This window comes from Panthera uncia, assembly GCF_023721935.1.
Source record: "Panthera uncia isolate 11264 chromosome A1 unlocalized genomic scaffold, Puncia_PCG_1.0 HiC_scaffold_16, whole genome shotgun sequence".
Taxonomy (NCBI): Eukaryota; Metazoa; Chordata; class Mammalia; order Carnivora; family Felidae; genus Panthera; species Panthera uncia.
This window is the reverse complement of record NW_026057576.1, coordinates 11214598-11242144: the sequence shown is the minus strand read 5'-3', so window position 1 is coordinate 11242144 and position 27547 is coordinate 11214598. Positions and strand designations below refer to the sequence as shown.

The 27547-nt window shown below is 35.1% G+C and overlaps 1 protein-coding gene across 5 annotated transcripts in view; it reads left to right on the top strand.

Annotated features, from left to right (window-relative positions):
• Nucleotides 1-265: 265 nt before the first annotated feature.
• The window catches only part of LOC125933691 (NEDD4-binding protein 2-like 2), a 105595-nt gene continuing 78313 nt past the window's right edge, over nt 266-27547 (top strand). For 2 of the 5 annotated variants that reach the window (XM_049646781.1, XM_049646780.1), the window contains exons 1-6: nt 266-407; nt 1712-2967; nt 12319-12443; nt 16736-16824; nt 17216-17292; nt 20171-20317. In XM_049646781.1, coding sequence (XP_049502738.1) covers nt 1712-2967; nt 12319-12443; nt 16736-16824; nt 17216-17292; nt 20171-20317 — 1694 coding nt within the window. In that variant the 5' untranslated portion in view covers nt 266-407. Of the gene's footprint in view, nt 408-1711; nt 2968-12318; nt 12444-16735; nt 16825-17215; nt 17293-20170; nt 20318-27547 lie in introns of those variants that run through there. The other 3 variants (XM_049646782.1, XM_049646784.1, XM_049646783.1) reach the window with 3 other exon arrangements.

Genomic DNA, 27547 nt, shown 5'->3' with positions numbered 1-27547 from the left:
AGGGTGACTGCCGTTTTCAGCCCAAGTTGACAGGTCTAAATCACTTCCCCGCTCCAGATCTGGGAACTAGTTAGGGTTTACGTTTGTCACAGCTAATGTGTCTCTCACGCAATGAATTCTGGGAGACCAAGTCTCCGAGCGCCGAGTTTACCAGGCCCGGTGCGAACGCTGGACTTCAGTTCCCACAATGCCGAGCGCAAATCCGTAATTCCTGCCGGGGCAACAGCGCGGTGGCCGCCATCTTGCGTACGGCGGTGCAGCTTGCCCAGATGCTGAGGGCTTGGGGTTTAGTTCCTCTCTGCTTTGGGGCGGTGTTTGCGCGTTGCTTTTACCTTTTCAGATATTCGTGTCTTTCTAGACGAGGATTTTATTGGGAGGTAAAAGTCAATGCAGAGCTGTAGTGTAAGGTGAGTAAACACCCCATTTTAAGTAAGGGTGGGGTAGTGACGGTGACGTTTGTCTTTTTTTTGGGGGGGGGGGGGGCTCTCGTCTGCTCTTGGCTGGACCCTTTTGATTAGCCCGGAGTGCACCTTTGAGTCTCGGAGATCTCTTGAATTTCTGACAACCCGAACAGCCTCCATTGGGACAAAGACCCCGGCTGACGCACTTTTGCCCGGGCTGCCCTCTTTAGAGGTCAGGAGGCCATGGGACTCAGGTTGTGTATAGGCCACGCCGTGTTAATGCAACCGCTTGTTGTTCTTTGAGACTTTTATGATATTTCGAATGAGGAAATGAGAAGCGGAATGATGGCCGGAGGCGCTTGGAAGGGGGGCCGTTTCCAAAAGGACGGCGTTCTTTGCAGTTGTATCATCTTCAGTCTCTGTAGGCCTACCTGTATCGTTTAGTTCGTCTTTTTTGCCCCTTTTCCTGTCTGTTAGAGGAACACCAGAGAGAGGGCAGAATGAAGAAGTATGTAAAACGGGCTTTGGGATCGCACTTTTGAGGGTCCCTAAGTAATTTCAGGGGAAGCAGAATTTATCTTTGAGATTGACCAAGCATGTGGAAAAAGATCAGCGCTTTGATTTGGGGAGTTGCCAGATTCCTAAACGTAATGTGACATGTTTGAGTCACTCTTAGTGCAACTGAAGTTTGTTTGTTTATTTATTTTTCTTTTAAATTAATGCAGTACAGCCGGTTGGAAACCACTTTTACACTAACAGGAATAGGGTCTGTAAAGTCTGGCATTTCAGGTAACCTAACATTTGATTGCTAAGGAGACGCTGAGGTTTGAGAGCTGGATCCATTTACTCCCAAAGATGTAGTGATTTTAAACAGTAAGCGTTTAAAATGCCATTTATCACACCATTTTGGAAATGTGTCAGTTTGGCTGGCAGATTTACTCTCCATCTTAGTACACAATTGTGTATATCATCAAATATATATTACTGATTTAATTTTCCAAACTTAAGTTCTTTAAGTTCAGAAATGCATCATTTCCATTAAAGGTGAAATATACCTTTTTTTTTTAAAAAAAGATAACTTACTTACCTTCAGTGAGACTTGCCCCCCCTCCCCCAATCATTATAACAATACTTAAATAGTAAGTAGTTATAAAATGACAACTTTGTAAGTTTTGTATTTTGGGAAAATGTTACCATTAATTGTGTATATCACACATTCAGATGTCTTTTCTGTTTTCGTGTTTCTGAAAAACTTTTGTTTAGATTTTTAAAATATTAGCTAATAATTATGTGATTTATTTGTTCCCCAGATGCCTTATGGTGAAATTGAAGCAAAATCCTTGGATCATGGTGAAGAACTAACAAGTGAACCATGCTATAAAAAATTGAAGTCAGCTGAAGAGGCTTATGTTTTTTCCCACCATGGTAGTGCTGATTTTCACAGAATCCAAGAGAAAACTGGGAATGATTGGGTTCCTGTGACGGTTGTTGATGTCAGAGGACATAGTTATCCTCAGGAGGACAAAATCAAAGCTACAGACTCGCCGAAACCTGTGCGTGATGAGGTGCCTGGTAATAATAGACCAGATGTTATCGAATCCATTGATGCACAGATTTTACAGGATACAGGTCCTCCATTGGTATCCACAGATGATGAGATATATAGCACAAGTAAAGCATTTATAGGACCCATTTACAAACCACCTGAGAAGAGGAAATGTAATGAAGGGAGGAATCAGTCAGGCACTATCAATGGTATAGCTGACAAAGGACGAGAAACGAAACAGAAATTTAACTCCAAAGAATCAGAGCTTGACAATGAATTATTCCAGTTTTACAAAGAAATTGAAGAGCTTGAAAATGAAAAAGATGAGTTGGAAGGAAGTTGGAAAGAACCTGAACCTTCTGAGGAACAAGTTACTGCCTGTCAGGGCCATGATAATGATCTGTTAAAATCTGAAGAAGGAAAGAAAAGAGATATTAGTAATGTTCTTCAGTCACATTGTGGTTATCCACAGCACGTGGGAAACGAGCCAGGCAGATATCCTTGTAATGGACAAGTAATACCTGCATTTTGTGATGATGCGTTCACTTCCTTCAGGCCTGAATGGCAGTCAGTACATTCTTTTATAGTACCCTCCGGTCCTCCTCTTCCCAGTTTTAACTATCATTTAAATATTCAAAGATTCGATGCTCCACCAAATCCACCATCAAATATTTTCCATGCCCAAGATGGTTCTCAGTTTCAAAATGGGTATTATGTAAATGGTTGTCACGTTAACTGGAACTGTTTGACTTTTGATCAGAACAATGACTATATTGATTGTAGTGAGAACACCAGTAGAGATCTTTCCTCTACAAATGGCTACAGTGTGCAGGATGGATATGTGAGTAATGGTTTCTATGAAACCAGTGAAGGATGTTGGAAAGATACTTCTATGGACAACCATCATGGAACACACAGGCTTATGAACCAGCAGTTTCAAGAGGAAAAGTTAAATAAATTGCAGAAACTACTTATTCTTTTAAGAGGGTTGCCTGGTTCTGGGAAAACAACGTTGTCTCGGTGAGTAAAGGATACCAAGTAAATACTTGGTAATTCATTACTTAAAAATCATAGATGATAGTTGTAATCAATGACAAATGCTTTCATGTTTCTAGCAGAAAAATTTTAATTTGTTACACTTGAGAATGGTATCTGATGGTGTAAATACTTAAAAGGATGTTTCCTGATGGAGTAAAGGAGAATTGGCATGTAAAGATTCTGCTGAGGGTTTTAAAAATAGATACACCATTGTATAATTATGACAGTGATGTAAGTAAATGCTATTTGAGAACTGTATTAGCCTTCCCTTTTTAAGTCAGATTCAAGAAGAGCTGGACTCAGGCTTTTGATTTCATTTTTTCAAACTTTATGGCCTTGGACAAGTTTTGCTATTTGTTAATAGAATGAGTAATACTTATTTTCCTGAAATAATTGTGAGAAGTAAATGAGATAACCCAAGGAAAGAAGGTGTGGGTATGTTTTAAGCACTGTGCTGTGTTCATACCGTTGATTGACAGAGGGAACCTTTTGATTTCTTTACGTTTAAGGAGTCTGAGGTGAGCAGTACCTGAGTAAAATGGAGTTACAGCTGGTGATATATTATTGAATGACAAAATGTTTCAAATTCTTGTTTTTGTTTACATTTTTAAAAAAAGAATATTGATGCACTTGATTTCATTTGTGAAATGAAAGCAGTTGTGAAAAATAACACAAAGAAAAACAATACAAATTCTTTGCAGTTTTTGTAGGATGATTCAAGATGTATGCTAGGTAAGGAGAAAAAGAAAACTTGATGTCTTGGTGGTGACGATAAAGAAGTCCAAAGAACCATTATATAAATGTTTTGTATTTTCTTGCAAAACAGTCTGAATAGAAGTTTCTTCAGAAGCAAGAAATTAAAGATTAAACTTATGGTACAGACATTTATTTTAAGCTAGATCGTAAGCTGTGATCTTTGTAAATGAATTTAAATTTAGGTCTTTGCATTTCTATTCCTTTTATTTTAATGAAGATTTTGTAGAGAAGATGAGATTTCAACTCTTTAGAAAGTACAGAAATTAAGGGTGAAGTCTCACGAACATGGGCAGTCTCCTAGATTTAGAATATAAGACCAGAAGAAAGAAACAGTTGCAATTTGGAAACTGTATGAAGGGATCTCCTAGCTAGGGTCACCTGACTATGCGTGGGTATAGAATAAATTGAAGAAAGAAAGATGAGATTTGAGATAACATTGGAGTATGTTGAAACCGAAGGTGAATAAGGTATGTGATAGAATTTCAAGGAGGAATAATTATAGTTGGAAATGATAGAGGTGATTATATATAATATGCATATTTGAGGAATTAGGTGTATAGGAGTGGATGTTATAGTAGTAACTACCATTTGTGTCATGATTTACAATTTACAGAGTACTTTCACATATAAAAATCTTGTAAGATTGGTTGTGTTATTTTCATTTCATAGAAGGAGCAGAGGCTTAAGAGAATAGGTTCAGGTTAAAGGGCTTAGGAGAAGTTACAAAACCTGGGACAAGATCAAACTATAGATATAAATGATAGCGTGTTTCTTCTCTGCTCCTTCACTTTAATATCTATTGCATGCAGGGCCCGATACCTGACTCCTGACTTTAAAAAGCTTATTTAAAAGAAGCAAGCGTATCTGTTTAGGTCACCACCTTTCTTTTTTTTATATAAATGTGTGTTTATTTACTTATTTTCTTTTAATTTTTTTAATTTAATGTTTTTATTTATTTTGAGAGAGAGAGAGAGCACAAGCAGGGGAGGGGCAGAGACAGAGAGGGAGACACAGAATCTGAAGCAGGCTCGGGGCTCTGAGCTGTCAGCACCGAGCCTGATGCGGGGTTTGAACTCACAAACTGCGAGATCATGACCTGAGCTGAATGGGACACTTAACCGACTGAGACACCCAGGAGCCCCTAGGTCACCACTTTTTTTTTTTTTTTAATGTTTTTATTTATTTTTGAGAGAGAGACAGAGTGAGTGAGTGGGAGAGGGGCAGAGAGAAAAGGGGACAGAGGATCCAAAGCGGGCTCTGTGCTGACTGCAGAGAGCCCAGTGCAGGACTTGAACTCATGCACCGAACCACAAGATCATGACCAGAGCTGAAGTCAGATGCTTAACTGACTGAGCCACCTAGGTGCCCCCAAAATGGGCTTTGAAGAAAGAAAGGTATTCAAGTCCCCTTCTTCTTCATTTAGTCCTTGCCCACCTCTCCCATCTTCATGTCCTTCTATAGTTGGATTAGCACCTGCCCTCTATAGTAGGAGACAGAATACCTGTCCATTCATTGTTGTCAGTACTTATTCAAAGGTTCTTTTGAATGCCTCTGCCTTTTGAGGTTTTGGTTTGTCATCTCAGCCCTCAGTTATCCTTCTGAACTCATGTAGTATTTGTCTTTACCAAATTTTTTATTTAATTGTTTACCCACAACTTTGCTAACAGATTTTAATGAAATAAGTTTTAGATTAAGTTCTAGCACAATTACAGATTTAAATATTTATGAATAAGCTAGTGCAAAACAGTTCATACCCCTTTGTAGGTACGTGGAAGTGCTAGCTCTTTGTCCTTTTAGGAAAACTTACGGTGCTTTGATTAAAGGTTTATTTCAGGCAGAATTCAACAATTTCTAGATGTGGAATTTGTTACCATTGTAATTGGCATCAGCCAAACAGAATCCTCTGGAGTCAGGGATTGGACACAGGACCATTTAGGGATCAAGCTTTGGGTGTCATTCCTAGGGGTGTGGACTATAGACCCTGTTCATACAAGGGAGGAAAGTTGAACCTAAGATATTTTAGGTAATATGCATTTCTTCTACTCTACTGGTTTCACTAATGATAGCGAATGTATTTTCAGAAATGGGCAACTAATTTCATTATTATATTAGCAAAATGTTGGGAGTTGATAAGAGATAAATACTGAAGCACTTTCAGAGAGGAGGAAAGATGTTACACTGCTGGTTTTGAAGATGGAGGAAGGGACCATATGGAGGTGGCCTTTAGAAGCTGGAAAATTTGGCGAGGATACAGATTCTCCTAAGGAGTCTCCAGGAGGAATGCCAGCCTACCCACATTTTGATTTTAGCACAGTGGAGCTGAATTCAGGCTTTTGACCTTCAGAACTATAATATAATACATGCTGTTTTAAGCCACCAAGTTTGTGGTAATTTGTTATAGCAGCCATAAGGAATTGTAGGGTTTTTTTTTTTTAAGTTTTTTAATTTATTTTGAGAGAGAGAGAGTGTGGGTGAGTGGGGGAATGGCAGAGAGAGAGAGAGAGAGAGAGAGGGAGAGGGAGAGGGAGGGAGAGGGAGAGGGAGAGGGAGAGAGGAAGAGAATGAATCCCTAGCAGGCTCCCTGCTGTCAGCATGGAGCCCAATGCGGGACTCAGTCCTATGGGAACTGTGAGATCATTACCTGAGATGAAATTAAGAGTCCGACGCTTAAGCTTAACCAGGTGAGCCACCCAGGTGCCCCAAGGAATTGCAGTTTAAAGAGAAATGGGAAGAGATTTTTTTTTTTTCTTCCTCCCTGCTTTTGGAGGAGATCTCAGTTTAAATTCCAGAGGAAAAGATTGACCTTTCCTTATGTAGGTATCTGGTTTTTTTTAAAGAAAAAAATTTTTTTGATGTTTATTTTTGAGGGAGAGAGAGAGAGAGGGAGCGTGAGCAGGGCAGAGAGAGGAGACACAGAATCCGAAGCAGGCTCCAGGCTCCGAGCTGTCAGCACAGAGCCCCACGCGGGGCTTGAACTCACAAACCGTGAGATCATGACCTGAGCGGAAGTCGGACACCTAACCGACTGAGCTACCCAGGTGCCCCTAGTAGATACCTATTCTTAATTGAAAGAGTATTTAGAGAGTGAAGTGCCCCAGTGAAGTGGTTTGGGGATAAGGGTATGCAGGGCCACTCAGTAAATAAGGAGATAAAGCATTCATGAAATGTCAGTTCTACTCAGATTTTTTTTTGGAAAAATCACTTCTGGTCGTAAATGCACATGGATTATTAGAGAAAATAATGTATAGTTATTAGAAAATTTAAAAATAAATTATGAAAATTAACTCATAATAGGCCATTAGGGTTCCCAAAACAGTTAAGGAACGGGATTCACTTGTTCCTTACTTAAGTGAAGAATTATAAGCACAGACTGCTAGTTTTCCGTGGCTGTGTAACAAATTACCTTATTAAAAACAGTTAAAGCAACAAACATTTATCATCTCACAGTTTCTGAAGGACAGGAGTCTGGGTGCAGTTATCTGGGTGCCTCTGGGTCCAAGGTCTTTAACAATGCTATTGATTAAAGTGTTGGCTAGGGTTCTGTTCTGATCTGAAGGTTTGGGTGGATCTGCTTGGAACATCTCTACTGAGGTTGACAAGGCTTAGTTCCTTGTGAGCTGTTGGGTTGAAGGCTTCATTTAGTTGCTGGCTATAGGCTGGAGACCTCCCTTGGTTCTTTTCTCCTTGGGATGCTCTCCATTCACAGCTCGGATAAGAGAAGGGGAGCCAGCTTTGAGCCTAAAACATAAGTCACTTTTTTCTATAATCTAATCTCAGAAGGGACATTACATCAACCTTGCCATATTGTGTTAGAAGCTGTAGTCACTGACTCCCACCCACACTAAAGGGGAAGGGATTATAGGAGGGGGTGAATACCAGGAAGCAGGCCTCATTGTAAGCCATTGGTTTTGTCTCTGACACTGCTATGTAACTCCAGGAGCCTGATTTCTGAAGTCATTTTTTTTTCTGGATTTGTTTAATATCAAATTGGCAAAGTTGTCAGGAGAGTTAAATGGGGTCATAGATATACATAAAATGCTTGTCATATAGTAAGTTTTCAAAAAGATAGATATTCTGGAAAATACAAATCAAGTAGCCAGTGAGTTCATACCTGATTTTTTTTTTATTAGATACTTGATTTTTCAGAGTTCTAAGTTTTGACATTTGGAGGATTCATTTTAACACCTTACTTAATGTGTGAAAGTTCTAATGGAATCTGACCATAAGAATTTTGAAAATGTTAATATTTTTAAGTAACTTATTTTTGGTTCAGATGGTTGATATGGCATCAAATATATCCAAATAGATTACAGGTAATTTTTTATATAAGTCCCCAAAATAAAGCTTCACAGTTTGAGGTAATTCAGGGAATTTTTAAAAGCTGCATGAACAGTCTGGGAGGAAAAAGTCTCTCTCCAAGCTAAAATTATTTGCTGTAATTATGATTTGTATATTTAAGATGTTCTTCATAGAGGTTTATTCATGTTTGATGTTTACTTGGTTTAATGGTGTAAGTTGATTTGCTATCTCCTCCCCTCTCCACACCCCGCCACCTACCTTTTTTTGTGGTTAAAACATTTCTTGGGTACAAAAGCTATTATACGTTTGTCGTATGGTATTATTAATATCTGAAAAATCAGTGCTAATAAAAGAATGGAAAACAATGAAACAGGATGTCTAAGAAAGGTGGTATCAGTTTTCTGATACTGTTGAAAATAATTTGATATGATAAGGCTGATTATGGTCAAAATTATTTTTACATGATTGAGCTTTGGTTTGGAATGCTAATATTGTAGCATTTTTATATTCTGGGTTGTCTGTATAAACAAATAAGATGCCAATTATGTTAGATAGTATATTTTGGAAAAATCATGGTGACTTAAAAAAGAAATCCAACTCCAGCCTCGCAAATAACTAACCATTTAATTTCATTTGCTTTGTTTGAAGTAATTCGAACTATAGTTTCTATAATTGGAAATGCGTGTTTAAATTTTTTTATTTTTATATCTGCACTTTTATTTTTATTATAAAATGTACAAGCATACCTTGTTTTATTGTGCTTCATAGATACTGCGCTTTTTACAAATTAAAGGTTTGCAGTAACCCTGTGTCAAGAAAGTCTTTTGCTCCATTCTTCCAAAAGCATTTGTTCACTGAATGTCCTTATGTCACTTAGCAATTCTAAGAATATTTCAAACTTTTTTATTTTTAGTATATTTGTTATGGTAATCTGTGATTAGTCATCTTTGATGTTACTATTAAAAAAAATTTTTTATGTTTAATTTTGAAGGAGAGAGAGACACACACAGAGTGTGAGTGGGGGAGGGGCAGAGTGAGAGAGGGAGAGACAGACTCGGAAGCAGGCTCCAGGCTCTGAGCTGTCAGCACAAAACCAGATGCAGGGCTCCGGCTCATGAGCCGTGAGATCATGACCTGAGCCGAAGTCAGATGCTTAATTGACTGAGCCACCCAGGCAACTCATATGTTACTATTATAATTGTTTTGGGGTGCCACGAACTGTGCCCATATAAGATAGGAAACTTAATTGATAAACATTGTATTCTGACTGCTCCACCAGCCTTTTGTTCCCCATCTCTCTCCCTATTTGCAGGCCTACTTATTCCCTGAGACACAACAATATTGAAATTAGGCCAGTGAGTTACCCTACAGTGGTCTCTAAGTGTTCCGAAAGGGAGAGTTGCACGTCTTACTTAAAATCATAAGCTGGAAGTGATTATGCTTAGTGAGGAAGGCATGCCAAAAGTCAGGATGGGCCAAAAGCCAGGCCTCTTGAGCCAAACAGGCAGCCAAATTGTGACTGCAAAGGAAAGGTTCTTGAAGGAAATTAAAGGTGCTACTCCACTGAGCACACAAATGATGATAAAGCAAAATAGCCTTGCTAGTATGGAGAAAGTTGGAGTAGTATGGATAATAGATCCAACCAGCCACAACATTCTCTTAAGCCAAAACCTAATCCAGAGTCCTCACTCTGCAGTTCTGTGAAGGCCAAGAGAGGTGAGGAAGCTACACAAAAGTGTGAAGCTAGCAGAGGTTGGTTCATGAAGTTTAAGGAAAGAAGCTGTCTCCATAACATAAAAGTACAAGGTGAAGCGGAAGTGCTGGTGTAGAAGCTGCAGCAAGATGTAGCTAATTAATGAAAATCTAGCTAAGATAATTAATGAAGGTGGGTGGCTACACTAAATGACAGATTTTCAGTGTAGACAAACATTCTTTTACTGGAATAAGTTGCCATCTAGGATTTTCATAGCTAGAGAGGAGAAGTCAGTGCCTTAGCTTCAAAAGACAGGCCGACTCTTTCTTGTTAAGGGCTAACACAGCTGGTGACTGGGTTGAAGGCAATAGTCATTTACTATTCTCAAAATCCTAGAGCCCTTAAAAATTATGCTAAATGCACTCTGCCTGAGCAGACAGCATGGATGACAGCATGTTTGTTTACAACATGGTTTACTGAATATTAGAAGCCCACTGTTGAGATCTATGGCTCAGAAAAAAAGATTCTTTTGAAATTATTACTGCTCACTGACTGTATACCTGGTTACCCAAGAGCTTTGGTGGAGATGTAGAACAGGATTAATGTTGTTTTCATGCCTGCTACCACAACATTCATCCTTCAGCCCGTGAATCAAGGAGTAATTTTGACTTTCAAGTCTTATTATTAAGAAATACATCTTGTAAGGCTGTAGTTGCCAAAAATAGTGATTCTTTGATCAAAGTAAGTTGAAAGTAAATTGAAAACCTCCTGGAAAGGATTCACCATTCTAGATGCCCTTAAGAATATTCATGATTAATGGGGTCAAAATATCTATATGAAGAGGAATTTGGAAGTTGATTCCAACCCTCATGGATAACTTTGATGGATTTAAGACTTCAGTGGAGAAGTCAACTGCAGATGTGGTAGAAAGAGCAAGAGAATTAGAATTAGAAGTGGAGCCTGAAGATGTAATTGAATTGCTGCAATCTCATGATAAAACTTTAACAGATGAGGTGTTTCTTATTATGGACAGCAAAGAAAGTGGTTTGTTAAGATGAAGTCCATTAGTGAAGATGCTGTGAACATTGTTGAAATAACAACAAAAGATTTAGAATATTCCATAAACTTAATTGTTAAAGCAGTGGCAGGTTTTGAGTGGATTAAATCTGATTTTCACAGAAGTTCTTTTGTGAGTAAAATGCTATCAAACAGCATCACGTTACAGAGAAATTGTTTACAAAAGGAAGAGTTGATACAATACAAAATTGTCCAGTTTTAGAGAATTGCCACAGCCACCCAGCCTTCAGCCACCACCATCCTGATCAGTAGCAGCTATCAAGATTGAGGCAAGACCCTCCACCAGCAAAAAAGATTACGACTCACTGAAAGCTCAGATGATGGTTAGCATTTTTTAGCAATAAGATATTTTTGAATTAAGGTGTGTGTGTATATATATATATATATATATATGTATATGTATTGTTTTTTTAGTAATAACTTTTACATGCCCTGGGAAACCAAAAAATTAATTTGACTCCCTTTATTGTGGTGTAGAACTGAATCTGCAATATCTCTGAGGTATGCCTATTTACAGGTTTACAATAAGCTGAGGAAAGGAGGGATAGGTTTGTCTTAATAGTTGGAGTCCTTCCTATTCCTTTGATTTGGAGGTATGTGTTCTTGAATCATCCCATGACAATACTCTTATTTTCAATCCCTTCCACCACTTTCCACTCTCTTCCAGAAAAAATTATAAAATGATATCCACTTGCCTAATGGCTGAGAGGGAGGAGAGAAACAACAACAAAAAAAAACTTCTATTATTGTTGGATCCAAATTATATTCACTGTTTTTTACCTTTTCTCAGCACCCCCCGCCCCAGTTTAATTCATGAGTCACTGGTTTGGGGAATTCTCTGACAATCTGAACACTAGTTAATCTCACTGTGCCTAGAAATTTAAGGTAGTATCATATTGTGAGAACAAAGTTTGATTATCATTGACTTATTTGAAGAGTGTGTTTTTTATTTAGTGCTTAGTAATTGACTTCATTTAGTAATTTAATCTCTTAGCAGATTTAAAGTTTGATTATACTTTGGAGGATTACATGTTATTTCACAACCTTAAGCCTCAAGCTATTTCTGACTTCCACTTTTAGGTCGTATGTATTTGTGCCTTATGGAAATGAGTTTATCAAGGCTATCTTAGGTCAAATAAAGTTTTCCCCAGATGAATTGCTTAGGCTTATTTGCCTTTTAGGTTACTTGTTGCACTAAATTTAGGCAATTTTAGAAACTATAAATACAAGTTCACACTCAAGTTAAAACATGGATAATAGTTAACATAATTTGGGGATTGGTTGAAGAATGTTTTTAAAAGTGGTGATACAAATGCCACCTACAAACGTTACTGGTTGTAATTGTATAGATTTAAGTGTGAAGTGATGTTTGAAATCTGAAATCTGCTCCCGTGCTATTATGTTTGCTATATATTTACAGGTAAGTACCAGAGATTCATTCCTGTGTGGCTTATTTTTGATGGTTATAAATTTTATAAATGGCACCTTATGATTTCTTTTATTAACAGAATTCTGCTTGGTCAGAGTCGTGATGGCATTGTGTTCAGCACTGATGACTATTTTCACCATCAAGATGGGTACAGGTATAATGTTAATCAACTTGGTGATGCCCATGACTGGAACCAGAACAGAGGTTTGTTTTGGGCCACGTCTTTGGGATGGAATATTTGACTAGGAGAAGACTAAGTTTTTATTCTCAACTTGACTTTTACCAGCAGAATGACTTTGGCAAGCCATTAAATAGCTTTGAGACCCAATTTTTTCATCTGTTAGAGGCAATGATAGTTATATTTGCCTTACTTGATCAAGGTTGTTATGAAATGAGAGAATTTAGAAAGGTATATTTTGTAAACTGTAAATAGTGTACCAGTATAGGCTGGCAAAATAGAGATGCGGGTTATTTTGATAACCTTTATTTTATACCTAAGGAATAAATTTCAAAGAACTCCTGAAACTGTTGTATATTCCCAAAAAGTATTTTTCTATGAATAATAGTAATGTTGTCTTCATATAATACCTTTGAATATTAAAAGTTTTTCACATTGACATTATTCTACAAAAAAAAAAATCTACTTAATACATTTTTTAGAAGCACACCAGTCAGTTTTTTCTCTTTCTAGATTGGTGGTTCATAACATAGGCACACATATTTTTATTTGTAAAGTTTATCTTGAGAGAGAGAGAGGGAATGTGCGTGCACATGTGAGCTGGGGGAGAGGATGGGCAGACGGAGAGGGAGAGAGAGAATCCCAAGCAGGCTTTGCACTGTCTGTACAGAGCTCGTAGAGGGGCTTGATCCCATGAACCTGAGCCAAAATCAAGAGTCAGAAGCTTAACTGACTGAGCCACCCAGGCACCCCTCCTAGGGGCTTAAAAAAAAAAAAAAACTTATGAGTTAATGTTAGCTCCACAGATTGTGGTTTAGTTGGCCTGGAGTGGATCTGAGCACTGGTATCCAGATGCTAGATACCAGATAACTAGAAAGTTATCCAGATATTCTGATGTTGCAGTCAAGATTGAAAACTTTTGATCTAGAACTAGTAAGTGCTTACATTATAAGTTAATTTCTTTTTAAAAAGATGGAGAATGCATTGATGATTCAACATTGTTTCTATTTTTATTTTTTTTAAGTTTATTTAGAGAGAGTGAGCAGGAGAGGGAGGGGGAGAGAGAGAAAGAGAGAGAAAATCCCAAGCAGGCTCCACACTGTCAGCATGGAGCCTGATGCAGAGTTCCGTCGCATGAACCATGAGTTCATGACCTGAGCCGAAATCAAGGGTCCGACACTCAACTGGTTGAGCACCCAGGTGCCCCACAAATTGTTTTTTATTATGAAAAGTTTAAACCTAGAGTAGAGAGATTACAGTGAACACCATACATCCATCACTCGGAATTATTATTAGTTATTGAGATTTTGCCTTTATTGGCTTTATCCTTTTTGTTTTACCACCCCCCCCCAACTTTTATTTGCTAAGGTTTTTAAAGTACATTGCAGACATCATATTTTATGCACTTCAAATTAACTTTTTCTTAATGGCATCTTAATTGCAATGCCATCATCACACTTAAAAAAACAATTTCTTGACATCATGTAATTAATACTCACCCTGTAATGAAATTTTCCCTGTTGTCGTAAGTATTTCTTTACGGTTGTTCTCTTTGAATCAGGGTACAAGCTAGTTCCTCGCAGTACATTTGGTTTTATGTTTCATTTAATTACGTTAATCTGTATCCTCTTTTATACCTTCTTTTTGTCTTCGTAACATTAATTTGTTGTAGAACTTGGTTATTTGTCCTACAGAATGTCCCATATTTTGTAGTTGTCTGCTTCCTTGTGGTAACTATTTAACCTGTTCTTTCTCCTGTATTTAAATAGAGGTTAGTTCTAGACAGGAGGATTTGTTAGGTTTATGTATGTATGTATGTATGCATGTAACCATATGTCTAGTTGTCCCAATTTTAGTGATGCTAAGATTGATTAGTAGCTTCAAAGGGGCAGCCTACTCCATTATCAAGTTCTCCATCAACCTTATATCTAATGGTTTTATCCAGTAGTGAATTGTTTCCTTACTGAAACATTTTCCTTAATGAAGCCAGTATACCTTTGGTGGACTGTGAAATTTGTGTGGAACATTTTTTTCTCTTTGCAGTACTGGTCTAGAATATTACATTAAAATGTTTATGTCATGTGAGTTATACTTGCTGAACAAAGAATAGTGCTTAAAGTGCTGGTTTTATTATCAGTATAACATAAATGTTTTCAAGGTAATGATAACTAACAGTCATGACTTAACTTAGGACTAAATTTCTCTTTTTAACAGATGTTTATTGAATATTTTTATTTTTTTAAGTTTATTTTGTGTGTGTGTGTGTGTGTGTGTGTGTGTGAGAGAGAGAGAGAGAGAGAGAGAGAGAGAGAGAGAATGAATCACAAGCAGTCTCCAGGCACTTAGCAAGGAGTGAGAACACTGACTGAGAGCCTGTGCATGTATGGGGAAGGGGCAGAGAGAGAGACAGAAAATCTGAAGCAGGCTGTGCACAGAGAGCCTGATGCGGGGCTCATGCGGGGCTCATGAGATCATGGCCTGAGCCGAAGGCTTAACTGACCGAGCCACCCAGGCACCCCTATTGAATACTTTTTTCCTTTAATGTTTATTTATTTTGAGAGAGAAAGAGAGGTGGGAGGGACAGAGAGAGAAGGAGAGAGAATCCCAAGCAGGCTCTATGCTGTAGCACTGTAGCACAGAGCCCAGTGTGGGGCCCAAGTCCACGAACCATGAAATCATGACCTGAGCTGAAGTCAAGAGTCAGACCCTTAACCGACTGAGCCACCCAGGCACCCCCTTATTGAATACTTTTAAATGCCAGGTACCATTCTGGGAATATCTGTCTGCTTCATGTGTGTGTTATTAGAAGACTCTAAATTCATGTTAGATTGTCTGTAAATTAAAAACCTCTCCAAGGTGTCATTACTGTTTCTTAAAATATGGTGGTTATTTTGTTTAAGAAACGACTCTCATTATTTGGGTATTCAAACATTGTTTACTTAGGAACTGTTTTTTTCCTGGAGTGTACTGAAATGTGGTATTACATGATGCCTTTTCATTGAAAGAGGATAATCTTCCCATTCTTGAAACCAGAGATTTAATTTGGTTATTAAGCTCCTCTTCTGGAATGTAACTCCTTGGAGGTGATAGCCTAACTATTAGACATTTAAGATAATTAGTTTAGTAAGTTTTTTTTTTTTAATGAAAGATTTGATCACTGTTTATGATTCGGGATAGAGCAATGGGAGATGATAGCATTTTGGTAGGCTATTTATGACCCAAATTCAAAATTTCTTTTGTTAGTTAGAGACATCTTCTTTCCAAATATGTATTCCACGACAGTCATTACTACTTAACCTTTGGAATTGTTTGTCCTTAGACATCTGTATAAATGTTTTCATTATGTAGAACTTAATGTTTTGAATTCTAAGCACCAACAAAACTTCCATAGCATTGCCTTTCGCCTCAGCCTTTTAAATTATATTGTAGGTTCTTAATTACGTTTCTTGTCTGTTTACACTTGGGGTATGCACACTCTTGTCATTAACAGTGGCTCACTGTGGCTGTGATTCTTACCCCATGGGGAAGAGATGGCAAAGGGATAGGGAGATGTAGTTTAGAAAAGTACCATGTGATCTCAGCTCCTAATTCGAGAATTCTAGTCCTAAGAAATATTTACAAAGTCAGTTAACTGGTATTTAGCTACTTGGTATATAAAGTTTTGCTGGCAAGTAATAATATATCCATAGCATTCTTTAAAAAAAAAAAAAAACAAAACCCTAAGTTTCTTATTTCAAAGGCATTATTTGTAATTATAGAACATTGGGAAATATAGATAAAGATAAGCATAGATTGCTTATATTCCCGTTACCCTCAGATGCCCACTTTTGATATTTAGTAACTCTCCCTGGATCTCTGTATTTTGACCAAAATAAAGTCATACTTACATATTATGTTATAATTTGCCATTTTTAGTTACCGGTTTTCATCTTGCCATGTCAGTAAATGTTCACCTCTTTTCATAGTCAGACTGTATTCAGTGTTTCCTCTAAATGAAAGTTAGCTCTAGACTGAAGGCTTCCTTAGCTGTAAGTTCAACAAAATGTTTCCCCCAAATGTTCTTTACCGTTAGTTTGTCAAAACCAGTATCCGGTCTAGAGAATACACATTGTCCGTGGTTATGTCTCTTAATTCCCTTTTAATAAATGTGGAGTCCTTTTTTTTCATGGCACTGACTCAAGAGGTTGCATAATTTTAGTTTTAAGTACAGAGATATAGAAAATTTCTTAATATGAATGTTTACATTTTATTTTGTATATTTTAACCTAATAGTTCTCTGGTTTTTGTTTTTGTTTTTTAAATTTATTTTTTATTTCAGCAAAACAAGCTATCAATCAAGGGAGATCTCCAGTTATAATAGACAACACTAATACACAAGCTTGGGAAATGAAACCATATGTGGAAATGGTAAATATAAGATATGAGAGAATTTTAATATTTTATCCTGTCAGTTTTTTCATATTCTGAAATTTTGGTTGCTTTGATATGTATTATATACACATTTGTCCCTATTTTATAAAGAGGTGTATTCATTTACTTAGTTTTTAAAACCTGGGAATAGTACTTATAAAGAAATATGTTCATCTTGTTAGTTTTGCCTGGACTTGAGGATAGTAATTTGAAATTGTCCAGTTAAGTTGTCTTAGTATATTTATAGAGCATGTTATTTAAAAGTAGAATTTTTCTTGGTAGAGCAAATTTAGAAGTATTGTCTAAATGAAACTCCTAATTATCTGCCTTCTTTTTTACTTTAAGAAGTATTCTCTGGGTTTTTGTTTTCTTCCTTTCCTTTGTGTAGGCCATAGGAAAAGGATACAGAGTAGAGTTTCATGAACCTGAAACTTGGTGGAAATTTGATCCTGAAGAATTAGAAAAGTAAGGCACTCAAATTGTTTTTGAATCCTTATCTTTGAAAACATTTTTTGAATCTTTCTCTTTTTTTCTTTCTTCTTTACACAATTGCTTCACTAGCTTTTGCTTGTCTTATGTTTGCTGCTTGTGAATAGGGACTACTCACTTTCTGTTAAGAGAAGCATTGACTTCAAGGCTTCTTGGGGCACCTTCCCTTGGTAGGTTTTATTAAATTTTCCTTGTTAAGTGTGTTACTTTTTCTTGTGTGAATTCCTACCACTGTTTCATAGTTTATTGAATGCTAGTGGAGATCCAGAATACTTTCAAGAAAAAGTTAGAACTTTTCCTCTGGTGTTTAGTGCCACTTATCTGCAATACCCTTCAGACTTCTCTTCCCATTTTAGCTCCCATCACCTTTTTACCTGGGGTTTTCGGCTTGCTCTCTCTTTTTCATCTTTACTACTACAGATTCATAATCCCATAACCAAGATCCTTGTAATCAGTATGTTTTAGAATTCGGGTTTGGGTTATTTTTGTTTTTTCAAGAAAGGTGATATAGTGCGTATATGCAATCATCATACGCTGAGCAGAGTTTGGGGCGGCATGTCATAATCACAGATCTTAATTTTTCTGTGGCAATCATGACTAGTCCTGTAATTAGATAAGAAAGGTTCTGCATAATCTAATGTTTGTTGTACTGCCAGATGAGTACAGGTTTGATTAGATTTTGCTGCCATCTGAGTCAACATAAGACTGAGTTTTCAGAGCATTGTCAGTTTCAAAATTTGTGGTGAGGGATTGTGGATTTCTACCCTGGCCTTCCATTTGTGTTTACCTTGATCTCTCTCCCCTCATGTCACTGGTTTTCCTATGACTCTTTTTCTTTCTTTGTTTTTTATTTCCTCTCCCTGCTTTTGGTAACAACTTCGAAATATAATTCACATACCTTACAATTTACATATTAAAAGTGTACAATTCATGGTTCTCAGTGCAGTGGACTCTTGAACAATGAAAGGGATAGAGGTGCTGACCCCTGGTATAGTTGAAAATCCACAGATAATGGAAGTTTGATTCCATTTTTGATAATGACTTTTGATCCCCCCCCCCCCCCAAACTACTTATAGCCTGCTGCCTTACTGGTAACATAAACACCTAATTAACACCTATTTTGTATGTTATATATATTAGAGAAAAGTGTTATTAAGAAAGTCATAAGGAAGAGAAAGTACACTTACAGTACTGCACTGTATTTACTGAAAAGCCATATGTACGTGGATCTGCACAATGCAAACCTGTGTTGTTCAAGGGTCAACTGTATATTCACAGAGTTGTGCAGCCATCGCTTACTTTTTTTAAAAAAACAGTTTTTTTTTCCCCACCTCAGCTTGCCCTCTTCCAGCTTAACGTTATTATTCTGTGTATGATCTTCAACTAATTTCTTTTCCCCTTACCTTTTATTCATTTGGTTACCCCTTTTCCCTTTCTGATTTGCATACTGTGATCATATGTAGATAAAACTGATAGATTTATTAATATTCAGTATTGTTTGCTTGCTTCTCTGTGTGTATTTCACCTCAAGTAGAAGAGACAAGTTTAAGAACTAAAGCTGTTTGGGTTATGCAGAATAAAAGGATGAAATACAAATACAGTTAGGCTTCATTAACATTTGAGGACTGTTGAAATTTATTAGAATTCTTAATATAATTGACTTTATAAAATAAAGTGAGCTTAATTGATGTCTAGTATAGACAGATTTTTTTTGGTAAGTTGATTGAATTACCAATTCTGACATCTTGTGGATTTAGTTATATCTTGCCATTTCAACCTCATCCTTCCCCTCTGGCCCTTTTTTTTTGGTCTTCTAGTCCTTTTTTGCTTTCTCTTCTCATCTTGACCATAATAGCAATAGTTTTAAAGCATAAACATTTCCTTTGTGTCCCTTTTCTGGGAAAAATTAATTAACATTAGTAAATCTAGAACTATAACCTTAAATGTAAAATGTGTTCTTGTGTGTTTTGCCATATCCAAGTCAAGTTATAGAAAACTACAAGGGTAAAATGTTAAAAGTTTTTTGAGGGTCAAGAGTAATTTTTAAACCACTTTTTGTTGTTGTAATTAAACTCACAAAATTATGTAAAATGTAAATATACAACTTAACAAATTTCCTGTAAGGTAAATATTCATTTAACCTTACCCACATTATAAGAATATTATTAACACCTCACAAGTTCTTCCAATTCCTTTTCCTAGTAACAATTTTCCTGGTAATTACTTCCCTTTCTTTAATGCATCTTACTTTTTTTCTTTTTTTTTTTAATGCATCTTTTTTCTAAAACACCTTTTGCCTAACACCATGGTTTAATGCTTTTTTCAAATTTTATATAAATAAAATACAATGTATATTCATTGTGTCTAATTTCTGTCACTCAACATTTTGTTTTGTAAAATACGTCCAAGTTGTTTTATCTCTAATAATAATTTGGTGTTGATAATAAATTATAAAAATACAGTAGGAAGTGTCCTAAAATAACTTAAAAAGTGATAAATATTCATAAGACTTTTGTAAGTCCTAGAGGTCCACTCAATTCCTCTATAATTCCCAAAACATTGTCTTATAATCTTTGATTTGTTATTAGAAGCCAGGGGGGAGATTAACTCCATGGTTCAGCAAATTGGTAGTTAGTTCCGTGTGAAGAAGATACTATCTTTTAACATTTTGTTGTGATTTATGGTGTCTTTCAGTATTTTTAAAATATTGTTAAAATTTTTGAGAGCCAGTATAAATTTTTTTTGTCCAAAATGTATGTGAATGAGGTATATCTTTTAGTGTTTATTTGTAAAATATAATTTAGAATCTGTACTTTGTTACCCTAAAGAATTGAATCCTTTTCTTTTTTGGTAGGAGGAATAAACATGGTGTATCTCGAAAGAAGATTGCTCAGATGTTGGATCGTTACGAATACGAAATGTCCATCTCTATTGTAATGAATTCAGTGGAACCGCCACACAAAAGCACACAAAGACCTCCTCCTTCACAGGGGAGACAGAGGTGGGGAGGATCTCTAGGCTCACCTAATCAAGTCTGTGTTACAAATAATCATTAAGTTGGCTATTTTCAGCTAACACATTTGTTGCTTGCCCTTGAAAAAAATTAGTGAGCCTATGTTGAAGTTTAAATAGTTTCAAATAAAAAAAGACTACGTTGTCCCACAAGGGATGTTCCCAGCAAGTTGTTTAAATCCTAAAGTGTAAATAAAAATTATATAAAATGGTTTTTTAAATGTTTTTATAGTTTTTTTGTTGTAATTCCCTTGGTTATTATGAAAATATCTGAGTAGTGTGGGTAGGACCTAGAATGGTTTTTCTACAACTGAATTTTAAACTAATTTTACCTATTTTGTAGATAATGTTGAACAGTTTTATAGCTCATATCTAAATCTAACTTTGCATAAAATGCTAGTAATTTTCCTTAACTACCTTTCCTACATTTAAATATGTAAGAAATACTAACTTTTTATAGGCACCTCAGTTGATTCCCCTATTCAGTACACAGGTAAAATTATGTTTCTGCAGATTCGTCTGTGTGACAAAAATATTTATAAGCTAATTAGAGCATATTGCTTAAATTCTCCATTAAATACTATATAGCAGTAGGTATGTCAACCACCTGGGTGGTTTTCTCCACAATATACATATTCATAATATATCATATACATATTCATCACTCTTCTCAAACCATTGCCCTGCCCCTTCACACTCCCCAATTCTGGAGTGGATAAATAGGGAAATCACTGTATATTTAGAAAAAGCTCTTCAGGTTATTCTGATAATAAATCATTTTTCTCTAATTTAACACAGTATAATTCTAATATTAAAATTTTTTGGACAGGTCCTTAGCATTAATTGTAAGAAGATTTGTCCTGTAGGATATTTTATTTCTTCTAGTTTTAATTTTTCTGTAGGCCAACTGTATGTCTCACTGGAGAGTTTTCTTTGTTAGATTGTGTTCTGTCACTTAAAATTTAAAACCTGAGATGGAATTCATTTCAGAGATTTTGTAATTCATCCTAATCTTTGATTTGCTCTTTTTTTAGGAAAAAACCCCAGCTAATTACATGCTTTTTAAAAAATGATGTTTTGATCCTTCAAATGTTTTACATGGTCCATTAACTGACTCCTAAACCAGCCCATCCTGAACCTAATAATCTGCCTTTATATGTTGTTTAAAACCATTTGCTGTTCTTTTCAACTTTACTTTAAATGTTACCCCACATCTATATATTACTTTTTAAGTAATACTAAGTGCAAGGCACAAAACTAAATATAGCACTCTCAACAAGGTCTGTTTTACATTGCCTTTTGTGAGATAAGAATATGATTTCTATTTATTTGTACTATTCAGTGCTGGTTACATTTGAATATTATCTTGCTCTATTTTGTTTAACAACGTGTGTTTGTATGTATTTGTTCATCTTAACTAAATGTGATATAGTAGGAATATGCTAACCCATGTTTTGTGTGTAAATGTATATATATTTATATATATATATACACATTTTCTTCATCCAGTATTTTCACGTATTTTTTTTTTTATTTAAGGGTAACACTTCTTAGTATTTGGGCTTGCGTTTCCCATTATTTTATTTATCATGTAAGTTAGCACATTTTGAGAATAGTACAGAAGAATTTAATTTGGGGACAGATGAAAAATCTGTTAGATATATATACTATGTGTTCCTTTCCTTCTGTCTTTATAAAACTGTTGAGAGGAATAGTGCTGTGAATCTATAGATTTTGATTAATAGATGCTTAATATCTGTTAAGCACATTTTCAAGGAATTAGAGAATTGCCTTTGAAGGATTAATGTTATAGGGAAGTATGTTCATGTTAGTAGCCTGAAATAAATTTCCAGATTTTATAATGGATCAATTTCATCTTTTGGTACTTCTGAGTACTTAAATAATCAGGTAGAGATCATTAATCATTGCTGATTTTTTAAATCATAGATCCTTATTGAGGCAGGAGAATTAAATTCTGAAAGACTTTGAGGTTTTTTTTTTTTTTAAAGACAAAATTAATTTAATAGTTCCACCAAGCATATTAAATCAGTAGTTCCCCCCTTAGCATTCTGGCTAATTTTTTTATTATTTGAACAATAACAGAACGAGCTATGAATATGCAATAAAAGATACCATAGTCACTATTAGAAGTCATTGCTTTGATGTTAAAAATCTATAAAAATATGAAATTTACTGATTAAATATTTTCATCAAAATTCCTCTTCTATTCAGATACTCTTTTTTTTTTTTTTTTAAATTCAGTTATATTCTTAATGGAATAGCCCCCAGTTGCTATGCTATGAGTAGTAGGTCTCTATCCCAAAGAATAAAGGAGGCATTGGTCCTCATATTTAAATAAGGTAAAATACATTTAGTTACACAGAATGCAGCTTTGTTTTTTGATAGGCTTGGTGTAAAAATACTTTTCCTTTTAATAAGCAGATTTGTAATTTTCTATATGTCATAATCCTGCTAACAAAAATACTTATGTGGTAATTCAGTCGAAATTCTGGTACTGCTTTTTAGGTAGGTAATCTTTATTTTCCGTGTTCACGTTTTCAAAAGAAATGTTAACTTTTTAATATTTTATGTCTGTTTTAAAGTAAGATTGTTTACAAAAGATTGGGTTGTGTTCTGTTGGAGCAATAGGGTGGATTTAAGTATTTGAAGTTTGCTGATTTCTTGTCTAATTAATATAGATTGTGGAATTTTCTAGTTTTATGTATAGGTAAGTTTTGAAAGAATTCATGATTTCAAAGGACATGAGATACTTGTTTTGACCAAATTCTAGTTTTTGTTATTGCAGAAATATCTGATTTTCTGAGTCTAGTTTTTTTTAAGTATTTATAAAGAAAATTGCTGGTGTTCTCTTCAGAAAATGTTGAAGAAATGTTAATACATTAGTGCCTTGACTGGATGGTTTTGTTGTCTTCATTGAAGTTTTATGTAGTATTCTAATATGAGTGCAGTAACTGAGAATTCATTATTAGGGCTGAAGATTTGTGTGTGTATGTTTTTAACATTTGCAACCCATATAAATAGAGTAACACCTTAATCTAGAATCATGACAAAGTATTGTTTACTTTTGTTACAATGATCAGTCAGAATAAGTATTTGGTGGTAGCAGGAAAACGCAGGTTGAGTTACTGGTTTTTGAAGATCAATTTTATAGGTTATAATATATAAATAAAATTTTTTTTTCACTAAAATTGTTAGCTGTAATTCTTGTGAATTTACAGAGAAAGGTGGGATTATATTAAGGGATTAATGAATATCTTCTTTGGTAATGGTTTTCTTTCTCTTTACTGATTAAAATTGGCATGCCAATTTTTATTTTATTTTATTGTTAAAATTAAGGTTACTGTTAAACTAATTGGTCTTCTTGTTTGTATATCAGATTTTTCCTTAAAATAGCCTTAGAATGGTAAAAAGTACTATTAAGTTTGTTGAAATAGGTCTTCAAGGAGGAGTAACTCTTGACTTTCTCCTGTGTCTTTTGATTCCTTTTTTTTACATTGCAAAGAAACATTTAAATCAGTTCAGCTGATTCAAACTAAGTGTCCTGAGTCTAAAAAATTTTCATTTTTTGCATGTTTTATAAATTGCGGAGCAAGCCTTGAGAAGTTTATAATTATGATTTTTGCAAAAACTTGTAATAGAATGGCTGTCATTTACCTCAGTATCTTTATTTAGGCTGTAGTAAAGGGCATAATTTTTGTAATAGAATATACATTTGTAAGCTGAATTTTTAATATATCTCCTGTGGAAATTCTTAGTACATTATCACTGTACACACAGAAACAAAGGGAAAGAGTAACCCAAATAACTTTTTGAAAAAAGAACCTCAAGCTAGGGCTGTGTCTATTGGAAAGTTTTGACTTCTCGATACATTTAATAGTAGTTTATTTTAGTGATTTAGATTAGAAATAATGTTCTACTTTTTCCTAACAAATTTTGTTTTCTGGATAACCGTGTCATGTTCCAGGTGTGATGACTGCAGTAATCACATACTATAATATACTTCCCAGTGTAGAGCCCATTAATGTCAGTAAGCTGTCTTAAGTATGAATAAAATAGATTATTTAGTATGGACACAGTTATAGTTTGACTCCTAGTCTTAGAACTAGACCCAGTCACATTAAGAAGCATTGTACCTGCTTTGGTGAGTAACTGAAGACTTTATCTGGGAGTGTTGTCCAGTTGTAAATATTTCAGTGTTTTTGTTTTTTTTTTTAAATTGAACTTTTTGTAAATTAATGGGAAGATTGAGAGATTTTTAAGATGACACAGGGGCTTTTTGCCTCTGAACTTTATTAGTGACTAAAGGAAAAAAGTAAGAATAATCTGTTCATTCATGGTTAAAATTGCATGCAAGTTCAGTAGAGTCCATTGAAATAACTTTATGTAGATTATTTTCTTGTTTTGCAGTTTTAACTGCATTCTCAGGACATATAAATCCAAAGCTTTGCGCTTTGGGTAGTTCATCTACAACTATTCATTGCAGCTGTACAACTTCGTACTATCTCTTCAATTGTAATTCTGAACTCTTCAGTTTCTTAATATAACAAAATGAAATTTGATTTTGGGATGGGATTGTGGGTTTTTCCTCTGCCTTTATTCTTTTTTCTTTTTGTTTTTTTTTTTCTGTCTTGTTAGTATTAGAAATTGTGTTTCTTGTTTCTTTCATAGTCTTTTCCCATACACATTTTCTGTCCATTTTCTGCTCAGCTATCCTTGTGTAACTTCATAACATTTTTAATGAAGATGGTGGGATGGTAAGTGGCTGACAAAAATGGAGGTAACTTTTTCCCCTCCTATGTTTTACTGAACTCATTGTTCCTTATGAAACTTACTTCACCATGTTATATTTATAGACCAACAGCTTTGCAGTTAGTTTCCTGACCCTGCTGTTTAGTTAGAACTTAGATATGAAAATCCTTGGAAAGATTTGTAAAAGTCTACCAATGGTTACTCATGGTTAAGAATCCCATAAACATGGCATAGGACTTGGATGTTTGAATTTGAGAAACAGTATTTTATAACACTTAAGCATCATGATGATAGACTTGTTGGTAAGTAGTAGTTGGGAATTCAGTATTGTAGAATTCACTATTACATCATGATTCTGCAGTCCACCTTTATTAAAGAACTGAGTGATTTTGAAGGAAAGTTGATAGGTATTTTGAGTTTGACCTCTACAAGTGGATCTTCATATAGGGCAGTGCTGCTAGAATGAACAACAGGAATTTAATAGCAATAAGTCTTAATATACTGTTCATTTAAGCAGCTGCCATTTATGTAATGCCTGTCAATGCCAGGCTGTGTTGTAAATGTGATTGTTAACAGTGTCTCAAGTTTTCATAACAGTCCTACAAGGGTTTTATAAAGAGGAAACAAAAACTTATCAGAGGTTATGCAACTTAGCCAACATAATTTCCCTAGGGAGAGATATAACTGGGATCAAAATCTAGGTCAGGCATATTCCTTACTATATCCCATTTTATCTTTTAAACACAGCCTTCTTTTAAAAAAATATTATAAATTTAGGGTTTTTTTTTTTTAAGGTAGGAAAGAAATTCCGGTGAAGCATTGAATACATCTTTAATGGTACCTTTGAATTTGTAGGATTGAAGGTATGTTGATTTATCAACAAAAGTGAGTAAAGAAACCTGTAAGTGGCCGTTTATCTACAGTGCTATTTTTAAGAGTCAAGATTGCAAGTAAGATACCATTTAGTATTTAATATTTTCTATAAGATATACATTGATATAATTGATAATCACGTTTCAGCAACATCTTTGCAATTGAATTTTTACATATGCTGTTGTGCTTTAACGTTTAAAATTTAATTTCTAATATCAATGAGCTTTTGAAGTGTGTAGTATTCAATAAATGGATTGTTAAATTACATAAGCTGTTTGTTACACTGATTAAGTTTGAGGCAATGTTTCCCAGGAAAGGTCAACACTATGTGTAAGTGGTCTTAATTGATTTTTCTTTAACTGTTCACTTATTACTTAGTGTCCTGTAGTAGTAGATGTTATGGCAATTACATCAGTTTTTTGAATTTCTGAAAAATTAAGCATTTCTGTCTTTTGAAATAGCATTTTCTTCTGTGTTGTTTAATTCTCCAAAATTAAAGAACAGTAAAAGAGGCAATTACTTAAGTTTACTATATAACTAATATCTTGAGTTAATTAGAGTCTACAAGGAAAACCTTTAAGTATGGAATGAAGAATTCTAACTTGATTATTGCCTTATTTTGTTTTAGTTAACTTAAATAGAAGGACTGGATCTTGTTTGGTTTTTCTTAATCTTTAGATTGTGATGTGTTTATTTTTTATTTTATCAGAGGTAGAAGTTTTATTTTATCAGAGGTAGAAGTTTTGTTAGAACAAGGAAGACTTCATGGAAACAGAAAGAGCATTGATTTCATTAATAGATTAAATTAGTTTTCAGTTCAGGACCTAGAAAGCAGTATATTGTGGAATTGAGGTTATTGAAATATAGTACAATGTAATACTAGCAAAGATGTAGTTAAAACATTTCAGTTCAAATGTAAGTAAATTGAAGTATGTACAGGAAATGTGATAGGGGCCTGGGCTAGTCATTTTGACTTCATTAAAAATTAATGAGAAAAAAACCAGCTTTTAAAAAAAATTCTGGGGAATGCTAGGAAAGAAATTGTTAAGGCTAGAAGGATAGGCTAGTGGTCCAAAGTGGTATTCTCCCTCCTTATCTTCCCTTTGCTTTTTAAGAACCAATAGAGCCCAAGCTATGAAGAAAGATGATCTTGTACCCTAAATGCCATGAAACGGGGTCTTCCTTGTCATCTTTGGTCACTACTGGGTCTTTGGATCTTTGTCCTTTAAAAAGAGTCAATAAAATATTTGTTGAGTATCCTTCCTAAAACTACCTTTTGATATCAAGGACACATTGGTCTAAGTAGAGTAATTTACAGGGTAGTTTGTAATTTAGGAAACCTGGAGCTGGAGTGTGAATTAGTTGGATTTGATGCTTGCTAGGACCAGAGTGTGCAGACCAGCAGGGAGGAGTCCTCTTCCACTTCACTTGGTGCATCTGGTGCCATCAGAGCCTTTTGTTTTGGATTTTGTACCAGTGGTCTTTAGATTTGTGATTTATGATCAAGAAACTAAATCCTAGAATACAGATAAATAAGGCAACCTTGAGGCTTTTGATTATCCATTTCTTTTAGGGT